Source organism: Cordyceps militaris (genome assembly GCF_000225605.1).
Source record: "Cordyceps militaris CM01 unplaced genomic scaffold CCM_S00003, whole genome shotgun sequence".
Classification (NCBI taxonomy): Eukaryota; Fungi; Ascomycota; class Sordariomycetes; order Hypocreales; family Cordycipitaceae; genus Cordyceps; species Cordyceps militaris.
This window is the reverse complement of record NW_006271971.1, coordinates 3639286-3654787: the sequence shown is the minus strand read 5'-3', so window position 1 is coordinate 3654787 and position 15502 is coordinate 3639286. Positions and strand designations below refer to the sequence as shown.

Below are 15502 nucleotides of genomic sequence, written 5' to 3'. Positions count from 1 at the left end.
GAGGACGAGTACCGCGCGCAGCTGCTCGCCATCGCGCGCGCCCTCTACGAGAGCTCGTTTGAGGCGTACAAGACAAACTCGAAGCAGTACGGCTGGTGGATGCTGCTCCCGCACGGCACCTTCCAGGAGCTCATCGACATGGGCAACCAGACCATGGTGCTGCTGCACACCCATTGGATCGCGCTGTCGCAGATCATGGCCTTTATCACCGAGCAGGAGCTGAGCGTCCGGCAGAAATACCCGTCGCGAAAGGAGAATAGCATGGATCCGGGATTCCTGCGCTGGCTCACGTACTTGAATGCGCGCGTCGACGACGAGCACCAAGTGTACAACAAGTGGCCGATGTGGGTGGAGGAGCAGCTCGATCGGGACCTGACGTTTTTCGGCCGGACAGTGGCTTAGTCACATTTTTCGAGGTTTGGCTTTTGGGCAAAGTAAGTTGAAGTTATCATAGCTCTCATGTGTACCATGTACTCTGATAATTATTTGAATATGATCATCCGTTCCACTTCCTTCAGAACTAGTAGAGCCCGTGCCACGGCTTTGAGAATACGCCCGCTTGATAACTATGTGGCTGAACGGGCGGCTCTTGGAAATACGATGAATCCGACTAATACATGCCTCGATCGGCACACTCAGCCTCCTTCCCGATTGCTGGCTGCTCGAAGGGAGGGCAGTTGGCTGTTAGTGAGGCTCAGCACAGCCACGCCGGGCATACAGCAGGGCGACCGCTAATCAGACGGCTAAGTTATAGCGGGTGGGGTCCACCAGAAACATCAGGACAGCCATGCCATCTGCTGTCTGGGAGGTTGCTTTACAGCACCGTTCAGCAGCTATAATATCCAACTTGCGATATAGTGGTCGCTGCAGTTTTAATTACCACAACCGATTGTTTGAATCATTCTTATATCCATATTCTTTCAACTTCACACGCAGAGTTGTACTGGTAGATGCGTCTTCGTCTGTTCATTGTTGCCCAGCAGGTCAGCTTGGCGTCAAGACCCACTGCGCATTCATCGTATTTCGCGAGATGTCCCACTAGAATGGGGGCGCAGGCCAATCATGTACCGCCAGGCTGCCACCGTATCCCCCGTATTGCCGCTTACAGTGAACCCTCAGGACGTTCTTCCCCAGAGTTCTTGCACTAGTTACCGTAGACAATAAATGCGCCTGGTGGGAGCTTCTCTGGCGAAATGTATATATAACATGATGCCCCGTCGCATTCACATGAATTTTACAGTCCTTATATACAGCAGTTACTCCTCAAACAAGATCAAAAGTCCCAATCATCCTGGATGCCACTACGCAATCTACTGAATTGCCTCACCTATTAAAACACAACAACACGACATCACTGTACATCACCAGCCTCGATACGTCATAGCCACCATGGCAACTCTTACCAAGATGCAACCCGCTGGGTCTGCCATTCACAGGCGTTTTTCACAAGCATCCGCCACATCCTCTCTCCCCGAGTATGAGCTCGGCGACTACCCCCAGCTTCAGACACTCTCTGCCACAGCATCGCAGTCCGAGTCGTCCTCGCTACCAGACTACGACACCTTTGGAGCCACGCCCTCCGCCTCCAGCGCCGCCTCGGCCGTAGCGTCCTTTCACCATACCATCGCTTTCCAGATCGAGACCGGCGGCCACCCGCTCTTCCACCTGCCGCTGCCGCCCAAGGCCGTGCCCATCCCGGTACTCCGCGTCGACGCCGACGGCACCGTCGGCGAGCTGGCCTACGAGTCGCTGCGCAACAATCGCCGCTCCAGCAACTGTGCGCTCGTCCGCGCCGGCCTGGCCGAGGAACCCGTCTGCAGCACCACCTACCGCTTTGGCCCAGGCAAGAGCCCGCAGATGCAGCTGCACGGCCGCCTCGACCCCCACGAGGTCTACGAGATACACGGCAAGGGCCTCACGACGCGCGCGCAGAGCCTCCGCACCCACCTCGGCACCTTTGAGTGGCGATACGCGCGTCGCAGCGACCGCAAGGCCGTCGGCGCCAACAGCCTGCTGCTGTGGGAGCGCGTCACCAGCGTCGCGCTGGCCGGCGGCAAACAGGAAGAGCGCCGTGTCCTCGTCGGCATGTTTGTGCGCAACGCCGAGCTGCGCACCCAAGGCACGAGCGGATGCACGGCGGGAAATGGTGGCCGTCTGTTGCTAAATCTGACGGAGTGGGCGGACACTAAGGGTGACCATGAGCAGATGGAGATTCTCGCCATTGCGAGCTGCATCGTGATGCTCAAGAAGGAGATTGACCGACGCCGTGTTCAGCAGATGATGATGATGAGTGGTGGTGGAGGCGGCCCTTGAGCTGAGTCATGAGGAAACATCGACGGATGCTAGATCAAGTGTATTATACCCAATCGTGCCTTTTTGTCTTACTACCTACAGACCATAGATTTTCGTTTGTTAGCACTTAATGTTCTGAGCTTACTATCAAAGACTCCCCAGTCCTCTGAAATCCTGAGACAAATTCAAGTAAAACAGCCGTGAATAAGTGGGAATTCGTATAATTCCCTCAGTCTTTGGTCATTTCGGTCATCCTGAACATCACCAAACCCAACTGGTGGTGTGGTATTGAAGCCTTGCGTGGGTGAAGTTATCTAGACCCACCTTGACCACGTCGGGAATTCCAGGCACAAGCTACCTAACCAATCAGATCACGTGAACCGCTTTTCTGCCTGAGGCGCCAGCTCCGCTGGATGGCCATCCATCCTTTCCAGCTTTCCAGCAAAGATTCAATTGGCGTAGCCAAGCATCTCACCAACCCCCGAATCCAATCCTCCGCTCAATCAACACCGCCAACATGACTGCTGCGTGGAAAGCCGCCGGTTTGACGTACGTTTGCCCTCGGACGCTTTTCTGTCCTTTTCGATTGGCGCGCCGCCCCGACGATCGACCAATATTATACCGCGCGCGCAAAGGAGAATGAATGAACTTGGGACGCTAATTTTCGACCAAACAGCTACAACCGCTACCTGGCCATTGCCGCCCGTACCGTCCGTCGCAGCCTCAACGAGGAGAAGAGAGTCGCTGTTGAGCGTCGCGGCGAAATGGAGCTCCGTTTCGCCAAGTGGGAGGTAGGTTTCCCTTTTCGCATCCGAGGTGTGGGGTGGGAGTGTGATGGTGATGGCTAATGCTTAATACCGCAACAGAATGGCAAGATGGGTGAGCCCAAGGACCTGGGCAAGGCCAACATTGCTGCCATGGCCGAGCACGGCACTTCTTCGTAAACGATATTCTTTCCCATGACGATTGCGACAGTCGACGATGCGCTGCGATGAATCTCCAAAACACAACCCGGAAGGAGAGGTTTAGAGGACGGCATATGGAGGACGCCAGCGAAATACCACCACGTACTTTAGACTCGGTGCACAATTAGCCACCACCACACTGTACCATACAATACGATTGATATTATAAATCAGTCAAAAGCATGACCGGATCGGGCAGTTGAACTCGGCTCTCGTCGGCCATTTTCTTTGTGACCTATTTCCTACCCTACAGCTATCCAGCTCCAAGCCCGTGATTAGCGCGACGTTCCTGTTGCCTAGTAAGATGAATAGTTTAGAATTGGTAGCCTAGATGGTGCGAATTTCTCACTTCCCAATTTAAATTCCACCCTCGGATGAGCTGGCACATTTGGTGACCGACTACCCGATCCCTAAGCGGTAGGTACGAGTCTGGCCCTCAGCTCTCCGCCTGGCTCACCCACTCTGCCCGTCACACGCCACAGCACGAAACCTCCATACAGCAAAACTAGCTTCTTGCAAAGGCAGCTTCCCTGCCGCCCCCGTGTGCCAGCAGATGGTATCGAGGATGATCGCTCAAGATTTTGACGTCAAGAATTAATCATGAATAAAGTGGCGGACCACGCGGTCGCGCCGGAAGGTACGCGACCAGCCAAGATTGAGGTTTCTCACCCCACCTTGTTCGTTGATTAACCCGCCACGCGTGCCTGCGCAGAAATGGCCAGATTATCTCTGGCCCAGGATCCGGAACAGCAGCCTCCGCCAGCTATTCACAGCCCTGGTGTGATCCGCGTAGATATAACGGCCAAGTTTGCCGCCGCCACCAAGTGTACGTCGGGACCGAGAACAGCGCAAGTTTGGGCTTTGCGACTCACAATGCTAACCAATCTCACGAGTAGCTTTGGAACCGGGGGAGCTAGTTAAGGATGGCTTCTTTACACTGTTCGAGTCTGTCTCGGCTCTCGAGGTATGTTTGAGATTATTTCATCACACTTTGCTCTGATGAAAATGGTTCCAGTACTGACCGTAGTTTCCGTGATAGATAATGGATCCAAAAATGGACAGTGGCTGCGTCGCCCCAGGGGAGAAATTTGAAGAGGAATACGATGTATCGCGCAAGCTGCTCCCGGAGGAGGTTTTGGGCATAATCGATGAGCTCGTCTGCCATGAGGTATGCGCGACCAAGTCCTCGAGGAAGCCGCCATACTGTTCTTGTGCTCACAGTGATAGATTTCATGGCACCTTGGCTATCCATTGGCCCAGACGCTATTCACCAGCGTCTATGTCGAGGCACTTTCAATGCCGGACCCTGCCAACATTGGCGAGGCACATTTTGTGAGGTCCGGTACCTCCGGCAGCAACACTGAGCCTATGCTGCAGATCCTCCGTGCCTACTGCCTGGGCATGCTTAAAGCTTGCAGCCATGTCAACGAGCACATCAAGCTGGAACACTTTTATGAGGTATGTCCATGCTCTGCATCCTTTAGGTGGATAACTGGCTCATATCCTTATCATCTCGCAGGAGGAGGATTTTGTCACAAATACATACAACCGCACTCTACTTCGAAACATATCAACACGCAACATTCACTCGGCCCTCCGCGAAGCAGAAGGGCTTTTGGGCCTGTTGAAAGACGAAGTATCCAGTGATATCCTCCAAGGACTGTCGGCTCGCTTAAGTCTGCGACGCATATTTCTCGAGGCTACAGAATCACTAGAGATGACACAAGATCTTACCAAAACACAGGCGCCGTGGATCGAAGCTGCCAACGTACTCCCCATCATTGAAAAGACGCACATCTTGGCCCGAAGTGTCGATGAGGCCTTTTCAGCCAAACTACAGCGAAAACTCGCCAGCACCATGCCCCCGCGCCCAATCGTGCAGCTCGATTTCAAGGAGGCTTTCGCGCATCTCTCACGCATGTTTGAGGATGGTGCCGAGGTAGTCAATGTTCTCAAGTATACCGATTCCCAGTGTCTCTTGGTAAGTATTCTAGTCACCTACGTGCACATGCTCTCAGCTACAGCCACACTAACGCGCATCAGACATTTATATCAACGTTTCAAGCCAAGAAGCCTCAGCCACTCGTATTCGTGAGAACTCTCTTGCAGTCGTTCCTATTCAACGAAATGCAGGTTCTAGGACGCATGAGCATTCGACAGCTCCTCGACGACGATTTATCTATCCTCACGCTCCCCGCCAGCCCGCTTCTTGCGCGCAGCAACGACGATATCGAGGTCGTTCATGATGTCCGCTTCGTAATGTCACAGCAAACGGAACTCTTTCGCCAACGCGCTGCGCAACCATTTGTGGATATTCTTCGGACATTTTGTCAGAATCGGTGTCGTGTTCGCCGCACGCTTTGCCACCTTGTAAACGAGTGGGAGAACTTACAGTTCGACGCCGAGGACATTGACCAGCTCCTGCAAGTCAAGACCAAGGAGCGACCCATTCTTCTAGAACCCTCCATGATGAGTAGCTCAGATCAAACCATTGAGTCATACTCACTCCCGCTCTCCTCGTGGACCTACTTATATAAGCTGCGTCTCATGGAAATGATTGTCCAGCTCGGCTTCGAGTTGGGGGTCTACCAACCGGATGAGCACCTTGGCATGTACTGGTACCTCAGTTACCTCGCCAAGACGCGCTTGCAGCATGTGGAGCGGATCAAGTCGTTTATCATCCACCGTGTCGACGAAGCGCGCGCCTTGCCCTCCGAGGATCCTGACGTGGAGAAGCAGCTCCAGCGTGCTCTTGCCTCCACGCGCCTTACACTTATTGACGCTGCTGTGACCTGGGAGCTGTCTGTCGCGCTCGCATGCCTGTACGCTGTCCTCGCGCGTCATGGTCTCGTGCGTACACCTACCCGGCCCTACAGTAACGACGAGTTCCGCTACGACCTGCGCATGAAGCCCTTTTCCTCCATTGGCTTGCCCTCGCTTCCTACATTTGAAGAATTCACAACGGGCTCACAGCAGCTGGATACATCCTCAGAGGAGCTCCTGGTCTATGGCGAGCGCGCGCTGACGGGCGCGAAACGTGGCTTCGAAACCCTCAACAAGCTCTCTGCCGAAGAGTCATTCTCGGTGGGCTCACACGAACGGTGGGTGGCCGGCGTGAGGAATGGCCTCAAGTCGTGCATTGCCGCGGGCATTGCCATTCAGACGGTGCAGAAGGCACTGGCGGGCACGGGTACGCAATCAGGAGTAGGGCCGATGAAAGACGTCGCACTGGGCTTGACCGTTGAGGTTCCCACACCGGATAAGACATACCACCCGTCCTGGATTGTACCTAGAGTAACATTTATACCCAATTGATGTTGAGACTGGAAATGTTGAGTTTGACATGATGTTATTTCATTTACAATCAGAAGAGTTTATTGAGAAGCATTTAGCCATGCATCTAGATGATTGTCACCTGTCTAAAGTGTTCCTAACATTATCTTGTACATGCCCTTTTTGGGTATTTGTTTCATCGCGGCTGTGTCGCACAGTTCAACCGAGCGATACGAGCCTACATGTAACGTGGCCGGTTTGGCGTTGCGCAGTCTGGTCGGAGAGTTCACCGCCCTTACCATCTAGTAGCGAGCGAGGGACGAAAAATTTGCAGTCGAAGTGGATGTTTTGTGTCCCCCTACTTGGCCGCAATCTTGCGGTTGCTGCGGAGTTTGACGATTTGGTCGAAGAGGACGTCCTTGAAGGCGAACAAGAAAGCAGCGGTCAGGACGCTCTGGGTGACCTTGGGGACAATGCCCTTGTAAAGGCCAGCGTAACCCTCCTCACGGACCACGCGGTTGAGGGTCTGCGACATGCCGTCCTTCTTGCTTGAGGTGCTGGCGACGTGCATCTTGCTCTTGACGGTGATGTAGGGGTACGTGACTGATGTAGCAAAGAGCTTGCCGAGAGCGCCGAGGAAGAAGGCAATGGTGGGCGTGATCTTGCGGCGGCGCTCGACGGCATTCTTCATCTGCTCAAAGAGCGTGTACTGGAGAATGGGGTTGATGACGAGCACCAGGGCGGGCATGACGCCGGAGAAGAGGGCTTGGGGTCCCTCCCTCTTCAGCAGGGCCATGAGGGTGGCCAGGGTTGAGGGGCGGGCGAGCGCCTTGCCGCGGCGGCCGGCCTCGAGTTCGGCGTTGGCGTCGTGCTTGTACGTGGTGACGCGCGTGTTGACGACCCAAATGGGGTTGGTGAGGACAACAGTGGCGGAACCGGCAATGGCGCCGGCGATCATGGACTCGATCGTGGTGAGCCTCTTGCTGGCGCGACCGGCCTTGACAGCGGCCGCCTCGAAGAAGGAGCGCGTCCATTCGTACCAGTAGTAGTAGACAAAGTTGGTGACGCTGATGCCGAAGAGCGCCGAGTTGATGCCCGAGTAGAGGCCGGCGACGCCCTCGCGGGCAATGATTTTCTGCACGGCATCGCTAAACTTGCTGTCGGCCTTTTTCGACTCGACCTGGGCGCGGGTCGAGAGCGTGATGAGGGGGTATCTGGAGGCCAGGCGAGACACGGTTAGCCGGAGGGGCGCACAAGGTAGGCGAGAGAGATAGTTTCGGTCATTTCGTACGTCAGGACCATGGACAGGATGCCACCGCCGGCACCGGCGAGGGCGTGCGTGACATTGTCGTTTGGGGCAGCCATTGTTCAAGATGGTGGCGTGGTCGCAAGGCAGGGGTGTCTGGGGCGAGAGGCGCGGGGAGCGTGTGTCATCGAGTTGAGAGCGTGGAGGAGGAAAGGAACGAAGAGGCCAGATACAGGGAGATGCTGGCGATTGGAATTGGAGTACGAAGGAAGAGACCGAAGAGACAGGAGGAGAAGGACTTGGCGCAAACACTACTGGTTTAATGTGAGGGCGGTTTGAGTTAGAGGGAAGCTCTCAGCCGAGGTCCCGTGGGGGTGGATGCCGAAGCTTGGGGACGTCCCGCGCAGTCGGCTGCAACAAGCACAAGGAAATAGCAGCCTAACGTTATGCGCTAAAAAGCTAGGGTTCTCACAAGTGCCCCAGGTTCGTCTTTTCCGTGAGCACCCGGCGGCACGGTACAGATCTACCTTGGCTGATTAGAATACGTTACTGGTCAGTGATACTTCGTATTCCAGGCTTGTGCAAGGCTATTCAGGTTGTACACATGTGACCCTAATCTCGTCGGAGCGGCGTAAGGATTATCCGCCATTGTGCACAACGGCGCACAAATATTATGCAGGCTAGCCCAGATCGGGTACCAAGTAAACAATATTGTGGCGCTCACATTTCACGACAGCTTCTTGTGCGTGGATTGCACCTCAACTTGTACGTGGCTGTACGCAGTATCGCAAGACGCGCACACACTCGCACCCAGCGCCTACCGAAACACCAACCGCTTTCCGGATCCCTTTCGATTCCATTATTTAATCCCCTCCCATCCCGCTGCGCCCCTCGACCGATCTTTCCCTTCCATGGCTCTTCATTTTCTCGCGTTGGGATTCAGCGATAAGAATAATCCTCTTTTTCTACCTTTGTCCCCCGCACAAACCTTGAACAATGCCAAGCCGAAGAAACACCCCCTCCGCCGGCGCTGCTCAGCGACAGCCAGACGCAACTCAATTGCGCTGGCGCAGCGTCGCCGGATCAAGAAGCCCCCGCGACGACGTCAGGTCGTCGCCGGATCCCCTCAATGACGGCGCGTCACCTGACCAGTCCGTCCTCTCCTCCAACACGCGGCGCATGACACGCAGCCACCGCGTTCAAAAGTTCCTGTCAATCGGACCCACGCCTAGAAGGCCGGCGTTCCAACTTGACGTGGACAAGAGCGGTGGCAGAGCGCCTCGCGGCAGGGCACCTCGTGGCAGCCTGATCGTGAGCGTGGAGGAGAACAAGAAGGATGCCGACACAGCATCCAACAAAAACACTACCGCCACCACCACCACCAACGCTGCGCGACTGCGCAAAGGAGCGGCGGCCACCACCACCACGGTCCCGCTCAAGTATTCCGTCGAGGACGAGTCTAGTGATGTCCTCGGCTCGACGAATGCTACCCCGCGGCCACGACCGCGCAAAACTAGGATCCGCGCTTCCAATGGAACGCCGATCCCGAAACCCACGGCTGGGAAGCGAAAACGAGATGCTTCTCCTGAACGCGCAACACCAGAGCGCGCAGGAACAGTCGAAGAGAGCATGGAGTCGGACTCCATCGATGACCTCACGACGAGGTCCCCCACGCCAAAGCGTCGCAACACGCGCTCGCCCAGACAACGGGCGGATGAGCCGTCGAGCGAACTTGGCACAGAAACAGTGCCCAGGGTAACGCCAGCCAAGCGCAGTGTGCGCAGGCGACGATACCCCATGGCACCGCCCCAACTAGCCGGGCGGGCAGAAGCTGATAGTAGCCCGTCAGAGATGGCCCACGTCCCAACAAGTGAGGACGACCTACAACGGGACATGACGGCTACGATCACGGTCGATGTAAGCCGTGAAGTGTCAGCACCTGCGACTGACGCGGAGCCAGAATCGGATTTCTGGATTGCAGCCGCGTCACGAGACACAACTCCGAGAGCCTCGGTAGAGCCTGCGGAGAATGCAGCTGCGCAAGTGGAGGAGCGGGAAGAGGAGGAAGAAGAGCGAGAGCCGTCGGTTGCCACGTCACAAGAAGACTACGGCTTCCTTCCGCCCGCCGCAAGTGATGTCTCGTCTGCTGATGACGAGCCAGCGGCGGAACCGACGGCAACGAGAAGAAACGATACTATTGCTCAAGGCGAAGACTTTAGTATGATTCTCATGGACTCGATCCACTCGCTGCGAGAAAGCACACAGGGTGCTCCGCCTCCACAGCGCTACAGCCCGTTGGGTGATGACACGAACCTCATCATCAACGAAACGCTTGAGTCGCTCCGACAGGGCGATGTAGCTGACGGGGAAGATGAAGGTGCGGACGACGAGGACGATGATGCGGACACGTTGAGCGGCCGCGACTACTCTGGAAACGACGCGGCTGTCGATGAGACGGCTGCTCCAGAGCTGCCAGCAGTGGCTGCGGCCGACTTGGCTTCTGGACCTGAGCTTGAAGCTCAGCCAGACCAGTCGTCGCAGCCCGAAGCGGCAGAGGCCGATGTGGAAGAGGAGAACCCGGAGATGCTGGGCAGCCGCGAATCTGAAAACGACGCGGCTGACGAGGAGGCTACTGCTGCTGTTGCGACGCCCGAGCCAGTGGCTGTCGACGTGGAATCTGCGATTGGTCTTGATGGCCAGCCAGACGCGTCACTGCCCGAGGCTGTGTCGGAGCCAGTAGCTGAGCCCGTATCGGAGCCGGTCACCGCGCCTTTATCAGGGCCGGTAACCGAGCCCGTATCGGTGCCTGTAGCCTCCACTGCATCGGAGCCGGTAGTCTCCGCCGCATCAGAGCCCGTGGCTGAGCTCGCATCGGAATCTGCAGAGGACGAGGAAGAAGACCTCTATTCGGCGATTGACAAGATTGCGGAACAAAAAGTTTCGCAAGTCAAACAAGACGCCGAGCGAGAGGTTACTGCGGAGCTCGAAGCAACCTTCACGGCAGCCTTCTCAGCTGAGTCGGAGCCGGAGGTTGCAGCCGCATCGTCCAGCAAGTCCCACGGCCGCCAGTCCCCGCCCGTGTCTCGCAGCGCACGGCTGTCATCGTCGCCTCGAAAGGCGACAAACTCGTCACCGCTCCGCTTCCGCGTCTTCAAGCGGTATGGCGGGCGAAGCGAAGAGGCCTCACGTAGGAGCCCTCGACGATCTGCAACCCCCGACCGACCAGCGCGACCCGCGTCGGGGTTGTCCCCCGTACAAGAATCTGCGGAAGGTTCTGTCATGTACGAAGACTCGTTCTCGGAGATTCCAGAGGAAGTTCTGGCTAGGGCAGTGCCGAGAGCAAACGAGTATGAGCAGCTCAACGATGAGCAAATGGACGAGGTCATGGCCGAGCTTGAGGCTCGCCAAGAACAGTACGCGGCCTCTTTTGCGCAGGAATCTGAGAATTCGGAGCTGGAGCTGGAGCATGGAGCGGACCAGGAGATGCAGGCAGACGACTATGAACTGCCGTATCTGCGTCCTGGCAATGACGAGGACGAAGAGCTTGGCGAAGACTCGGCCATGGAAGAAACGGGCGATGAGGACAACGACGATGAGCAGCTTGCAGACGAAGCAGGACAAGCGGCGGCTGGAGAGCAGCCCGCCCTTTCCTCTGATGTCAGCGAGGCTCAGTCTGAACCGAAACGCCTGTTGACGCCGGACGACTCTTCGGACAGCATCACCTTCCTGCATGCGCTCCACAATGCTCCCCGGCCTTGGTGGTCTAGGCGTAATGGGTCGTCTCCCATGCGGGCTACATCTAGGGTGTCACCCGAGCCAGGTGCAAGCGCCGAGCCGGCGCTGGCGACTCAACAAGTGGAGGCTGCTGCTCAGGACAGCGCCTCCCCGCTTGAAGAAACGCCGCGCAACCAGCTCTCGTCGCCGACCCAGCAGCAGCCGCAGTCCGTGACCCACGAGTCCGCGTCAGCGTCGCAGGTGCGCCCGGCACTTTCGTCCATTGTCCGCGCAGGTCGTGCTCTCCAGAGCGTCACCTCGGACCCGCCCTCGCCCGAAGCCAGAGAGCGCCATCTGGGCAGCCCGTTCAGAACTTCCGGCAGCAAGGAACGGCGCTCCGGCTCTCGAGAGCTGGAGAGTGGGCGCCTGACCAGCAGAAGTCCTGGCGGGCGCATCAGCAAGAGCCCGAGCGGGCGGACTAGCAAGAGCCCCATGGCGCGTCGCATGCTCAACTTTGGAAAGTTGGACCCATCGTCGCTGTCGCCCGAGGGCCGCTCCCCGCTCCGAGACTCGACGAGGAACGTCAGGTCTCCGGTTCGCTTCTCGAGCCTGCCGCCGCCCAGTGCAGAGGCGGCCTCTGTCTCGCCGTCGCGTGCGACTCTGTTCAGCAAGAGTCGCATCAACACTCCCGCTGCCGAGTGGAACCCGGCACAACCTGACGCGCAGTCAGGTTCGGTGTCGCCGCCGTCGTCGCCGCCACGAGAGCCTCTTTTCAGCAAGAGCATTAGGGCCGCTGAAGCTCTCGTGGCAACGTTGGACCAGCTACAGCCATCTGTGTCGCCGCAGAGGGAGTCTTCTCTCCGTCTGCCGCCCACAAGCGTCGAGCCTTCGTCTCCAGCGCGCCCGTCCTTACAGGACGAGCCTCTGCAGGCCCATGGATCGACCATTGGCCGTGTCTCCGCAACCAGCTCGCTGCGCCAATCGCCGGATGGCGACACGCAAAGCTGGGTTGCCAACGAGGGCCCGATCAGCCCGAGACTGCGTGGCGACAACACGCTGCAAGACATTTGGGCGTTGTCTCCGCAGCCGCCTGCACGGAAGTTCTCCTTCCAACGTTCCCCCGTGCTGCCTGCGCTCGAGGCTCGTGTGCCAGAGCCCGAGCAAGTAACGGAGCTGGAACCGGAAGTGGAAGCAGAGGCCGAGCCAGTGGCTACTGCGGAACCGGAGCAGGAGTTGCCGAAGCTCCCGGCCAACGACGAGGCCGACATTTGGGAGCTCGAGGCGCAAAGGGACGTGCCGGCACGCCGAAGGAATGTCCCCTTCGGTAAGCACAGGAGGCCGAGGACCAGGAACTTCACAAAAGAAGCCCTGATTAAGCAGAAAGCCAGGGAGGAGCCGTGGATGCGACCCGCGGCGGAAGAACCTTTTGTGAGTAAATACCTCACGCAGCCAAGTCGGCTTATGGCCCAGCTGCAGCCTGTGCAGCCTGCCCAGCCTGTTCAGGCGGCGCCGGTCGAAGAGCGCGGCGAGTCATCTCGTCAGAATGAGCAGCCGCGCCAAGAAGAAGACGCGGAGGAGTACTCGCTGCTTGCCCGAACACGAGCAGCAGAGGAGGCAGAGAACCTCGGCGAATCTGCCGCCAGGGCGAGCAGATTCGACCTGTCCGCCTTTTTCTCTTCACCGATTGCCATTGGCGGCATGTTGGCGAAGAAGTTCTTCCCGAGACTGGGAAGAACCGCCGAAGCTGGTCCCAGCGCAGTGCGGACCAATCCGCTGACTGGCGAGCCGGAGCCGCTGCCCACCCCGGCCCCCCGCTATGCAAAGATCTACCCGGTGAATGGGCGGAAGAAGAGCAGTGGCTTGTTCTCAATCTTTGGCCGCGGAGAGTCTGTGGAGCAGTCTCGTCGCCCGGCGGGCCCTAGATCTAATCTATGGACCCCAAACCCTGACGGCTGGAGAAGCAGCCCTGACGTCGTTGACGAGAGCCGCTCCCGGCGGGCGGTGGAGAAAAAGGTCATTGCCTGGCAACGCCAAAACGGCCTGCCTTGGCTCATGAGCAACCCCAACAGCCATGTTGAGGTCGAATACCCCCGGCTGCCCCCGCTCCCACCTCCGCGGATGCCCCTGCCCGAGCTCCCGCCCAAGCCGTCTGGGCCGAAGTCGTGTTTCCGCTCGCCGTCGAAGCCGAAGATCCCAGGCCGGGTCGTCGAGTTCACCAGCAGCGTGCTCTCGCCGCCCGCGCAGGCACTTGCGCGTGAGCAGCGTCGAGAGCGGGAGTACCAAGCGGCTCTGGCACGCGGTGAAATTCCAGAGCCCATGGACTTTGATGACGACGTCGACATGGGGACCGAGCCGCCGCTGCTGAACGGTGGAGGACTGATGGGGACCGAGCCGTCGCCGCTGAACGGCGGAGGAATGATGGGGACTGCGCCGTCGCCGCTGAACGGCGGAGGACTGATAGGGCCTGCGCCGACGCTGTTCGACTCGGAAGAGCTGATGGGGACCAGGCCGTCGCTGTTCAGCTCAGAAGGACTGAGGCAGACTGCGCCGCCGGTGTGGAGCACGGCCGAGCTGATGGGGTTGGCGCCGCCGCCGTTCAACCCCGCCGATCATCCGCCGCTGCCGTACCCCGTTGGACAGAACCCTCTGACGTACCTCGGTGGACTAATGCCGGACCTGATGTTCAGCAATCGACTGCCGCCGCTGACGATGGGCGCCACAGGAGGATGGTCGCTGCCGCCGCCGCCACCGCAGCCAGAGCCGCAGCCAGAGCCGCAGCCAGAGCCGCAGCCGGAGCCGCAGCCGGAGCCGCAGCCGGAGCCGCAGCCAGAGCCGGAGCCGGAGCCGCAGCCGGAACCGCCGCAGAAGCGGTATTATAGCTACGGCTACGACATTGACGAGTCAGTGTCGTCGGATGACGTCTCCATGACGGATGCACCGCCGCTGGAGGAGCTGCTGGGTGACCAGCACGAGCTTCCGCAACTGCAGCGGCAGCAGATCGAGCTCCCGGCTCAGCAGGACCAGGGCCTGAGTGCTGGCATGGACCAGCCCCCGCAGCAGCCGGCCCGGCAGATGGGCCCGCTGTCGCAGACGTCTTGGTCGCGCCAGCACTGGCTGGTCCTCGAGGGGCTCTTGCAAGTGCGCCTCCAGGGCCCGTACCACGGGTCCTACGAGCACCTCGCCGAACGGCTGTTCGGCAAGACGGTCCGTGGCCGCGGCGCCGACATGGTGATTGAAGACTGGCACATCGACTGCATCGAGGCCTTTCAGTCTGTCGTCGGCGGATGGAACGAGCGCGAGCTGGCGAAGCGTCTCTTCGCCCTGATCAAGGCGGCAGAGATGCGCAAGCCGACGCTCGAGGCGGAGGAGGAGTAAGCGGTCTGTCTAGTTGCTTACGTTGAAGCACTGACAATCGCGGGGTGTATTTTTACTTGTTCTTTTTTTGTATATTTTTGTTGTACATCTTTTTGTATTTTTATTGTATGATATCACGAACGGCATTTGGGACGGCGTTGAAAAAGGGAAGCGGCATTTTTTGTTTAGACAAGCATTTGGGCAAACTTTTGTATACCTCTGGGCATTTCGAGCATAGGAGTTCTGGCTACTATTTTCAGCCTGCTACATTTTAGATACCACGGGTCGGGATTTACAATGCAAACTTGAAGTTACAAGTCATAGAACGTTGAAAACTGTGATGCACCACATATATGCGCCACTCTACACACTGCTAGACAGCAAGACTGGAGCATGCTTAACCCAGATGGACGACGCCCGCACTGAATATGGATGCGCGGACCTTCGCTTGCAACTCGTGGTTGGTTGTAGAGCTCGATCAATTGCCATCTACCTATTCTCTACCTCATGCTAACACCGAACACCCCATAATACCACTGTACAGCAGCTTCTGAAAATCTAGTCTGTCTAGAACTCGACTGCCTCTATTGTTTCCCTTCGCAAAACTTCGGCGTCCATGGGAAGCAGGAATCCTCGCTGAATCTGTTCCTGGAGAGCT

The 15502-nt window shown here is 57.8% G+C and overlaps 5 protein-coding genes across 5 annotated transcripts; 4 read left to right on the top strand and 1 right to left on the bottom strand.

The window, feature by feature from the left end:
- Window positions 1-1389: 1389 nt before the first annotated feature.
- On the top strand, window positions 1390-2313 carry CCM_04754 (uncharacterized protein; the record flags this gene model as incomplete). The annotated part of the gene is made up of 1 exon (XM_006669900.1): window positions 1390-2313. One exon carries the CDS (start codon window positions 1390-1392, stop codon window positions 2311-2313), a length of 924 nt encoding a protein of 307 aa, XP_006669963.1.
- A 496-nt stretch (window positions 2314-2809) lies between these two features.
- CCM_04753 (mitochondrial ATP synthase epsilon chain domain-containing protein) lies at window positions 2810-3236 on the top strand (the record flags this gene model as incomplete). The annotated part of the gene is made up of 3 exons (XM_006669899.1): window positions 2810-2841; window positions 2969-3083; window positions 3159-3236. The coding sequence occupies 3 exons, from the start codon at window positions 2810-2812 to the stop codon at window positions 3234-3236; spliced, it is 225 nt and encodes a 74-aa protein (XP_006669962.1).
- Window positions 3237-3971: 735 nt separating this feature from the next.
- CCM_04752 (amino-acid N-acetyltransferase subunit Mak10, putative) lies at window positions 3972-6572 on the top strand (the record flags this gene model as incomplete). Its single annotated transcript, XM_006669898.1, has 6 exons — window positions 3972-4083; window positions 4154-4221; window positions 4297-4425; window positions 4485-4715; window positions 4777-5238; window positions 5301-6572. The coding sequence occupies 6 exons, from the start codon at window positions 3972-3974 to the stop codon at window positions 6570-6572; spliced, it is 2274 nt and encodes a 757-aa protein (XP_006669961.1).
- Window positions 6573-6888: 316 nt separating this feature from the next.
- CCM_04751 (peroxisomal membrane protein Pmp47, putative) lies at window positions 6889-7895 on the bottom strand (the record flags this gene model as incomplete). Its single annotated transcript, XM_006669897.1, has 2 exons — window positions 6889-7710; window positions 7785-7895. 2 exons carry the CDS (start codon window positions 7893-7895, stop codon window positions 6889-6891), a joined length of 933 nt encoding a protein of 310 aa, XP_006669960.1.
- An 877-nt stretch (window positions 7896-8772) lies between these two features.
- CCM_04750 (uncharacterized protein) lies at window positions 8773-14865 on the top strand (the record flags this gene model as incomplete). Its single annotated transcript, XM_006669896.1, has 1 exon — window positions 8773-14865. One exon carries the CDS (start codon window positions 8773-8775, stop codon window positions 14863-14865), a length of 6093 nt encoding a protein of 2030 aa, XP_006669959.1.
- Window positions 14866-15502: the final 637 nt, after the last annotated feature.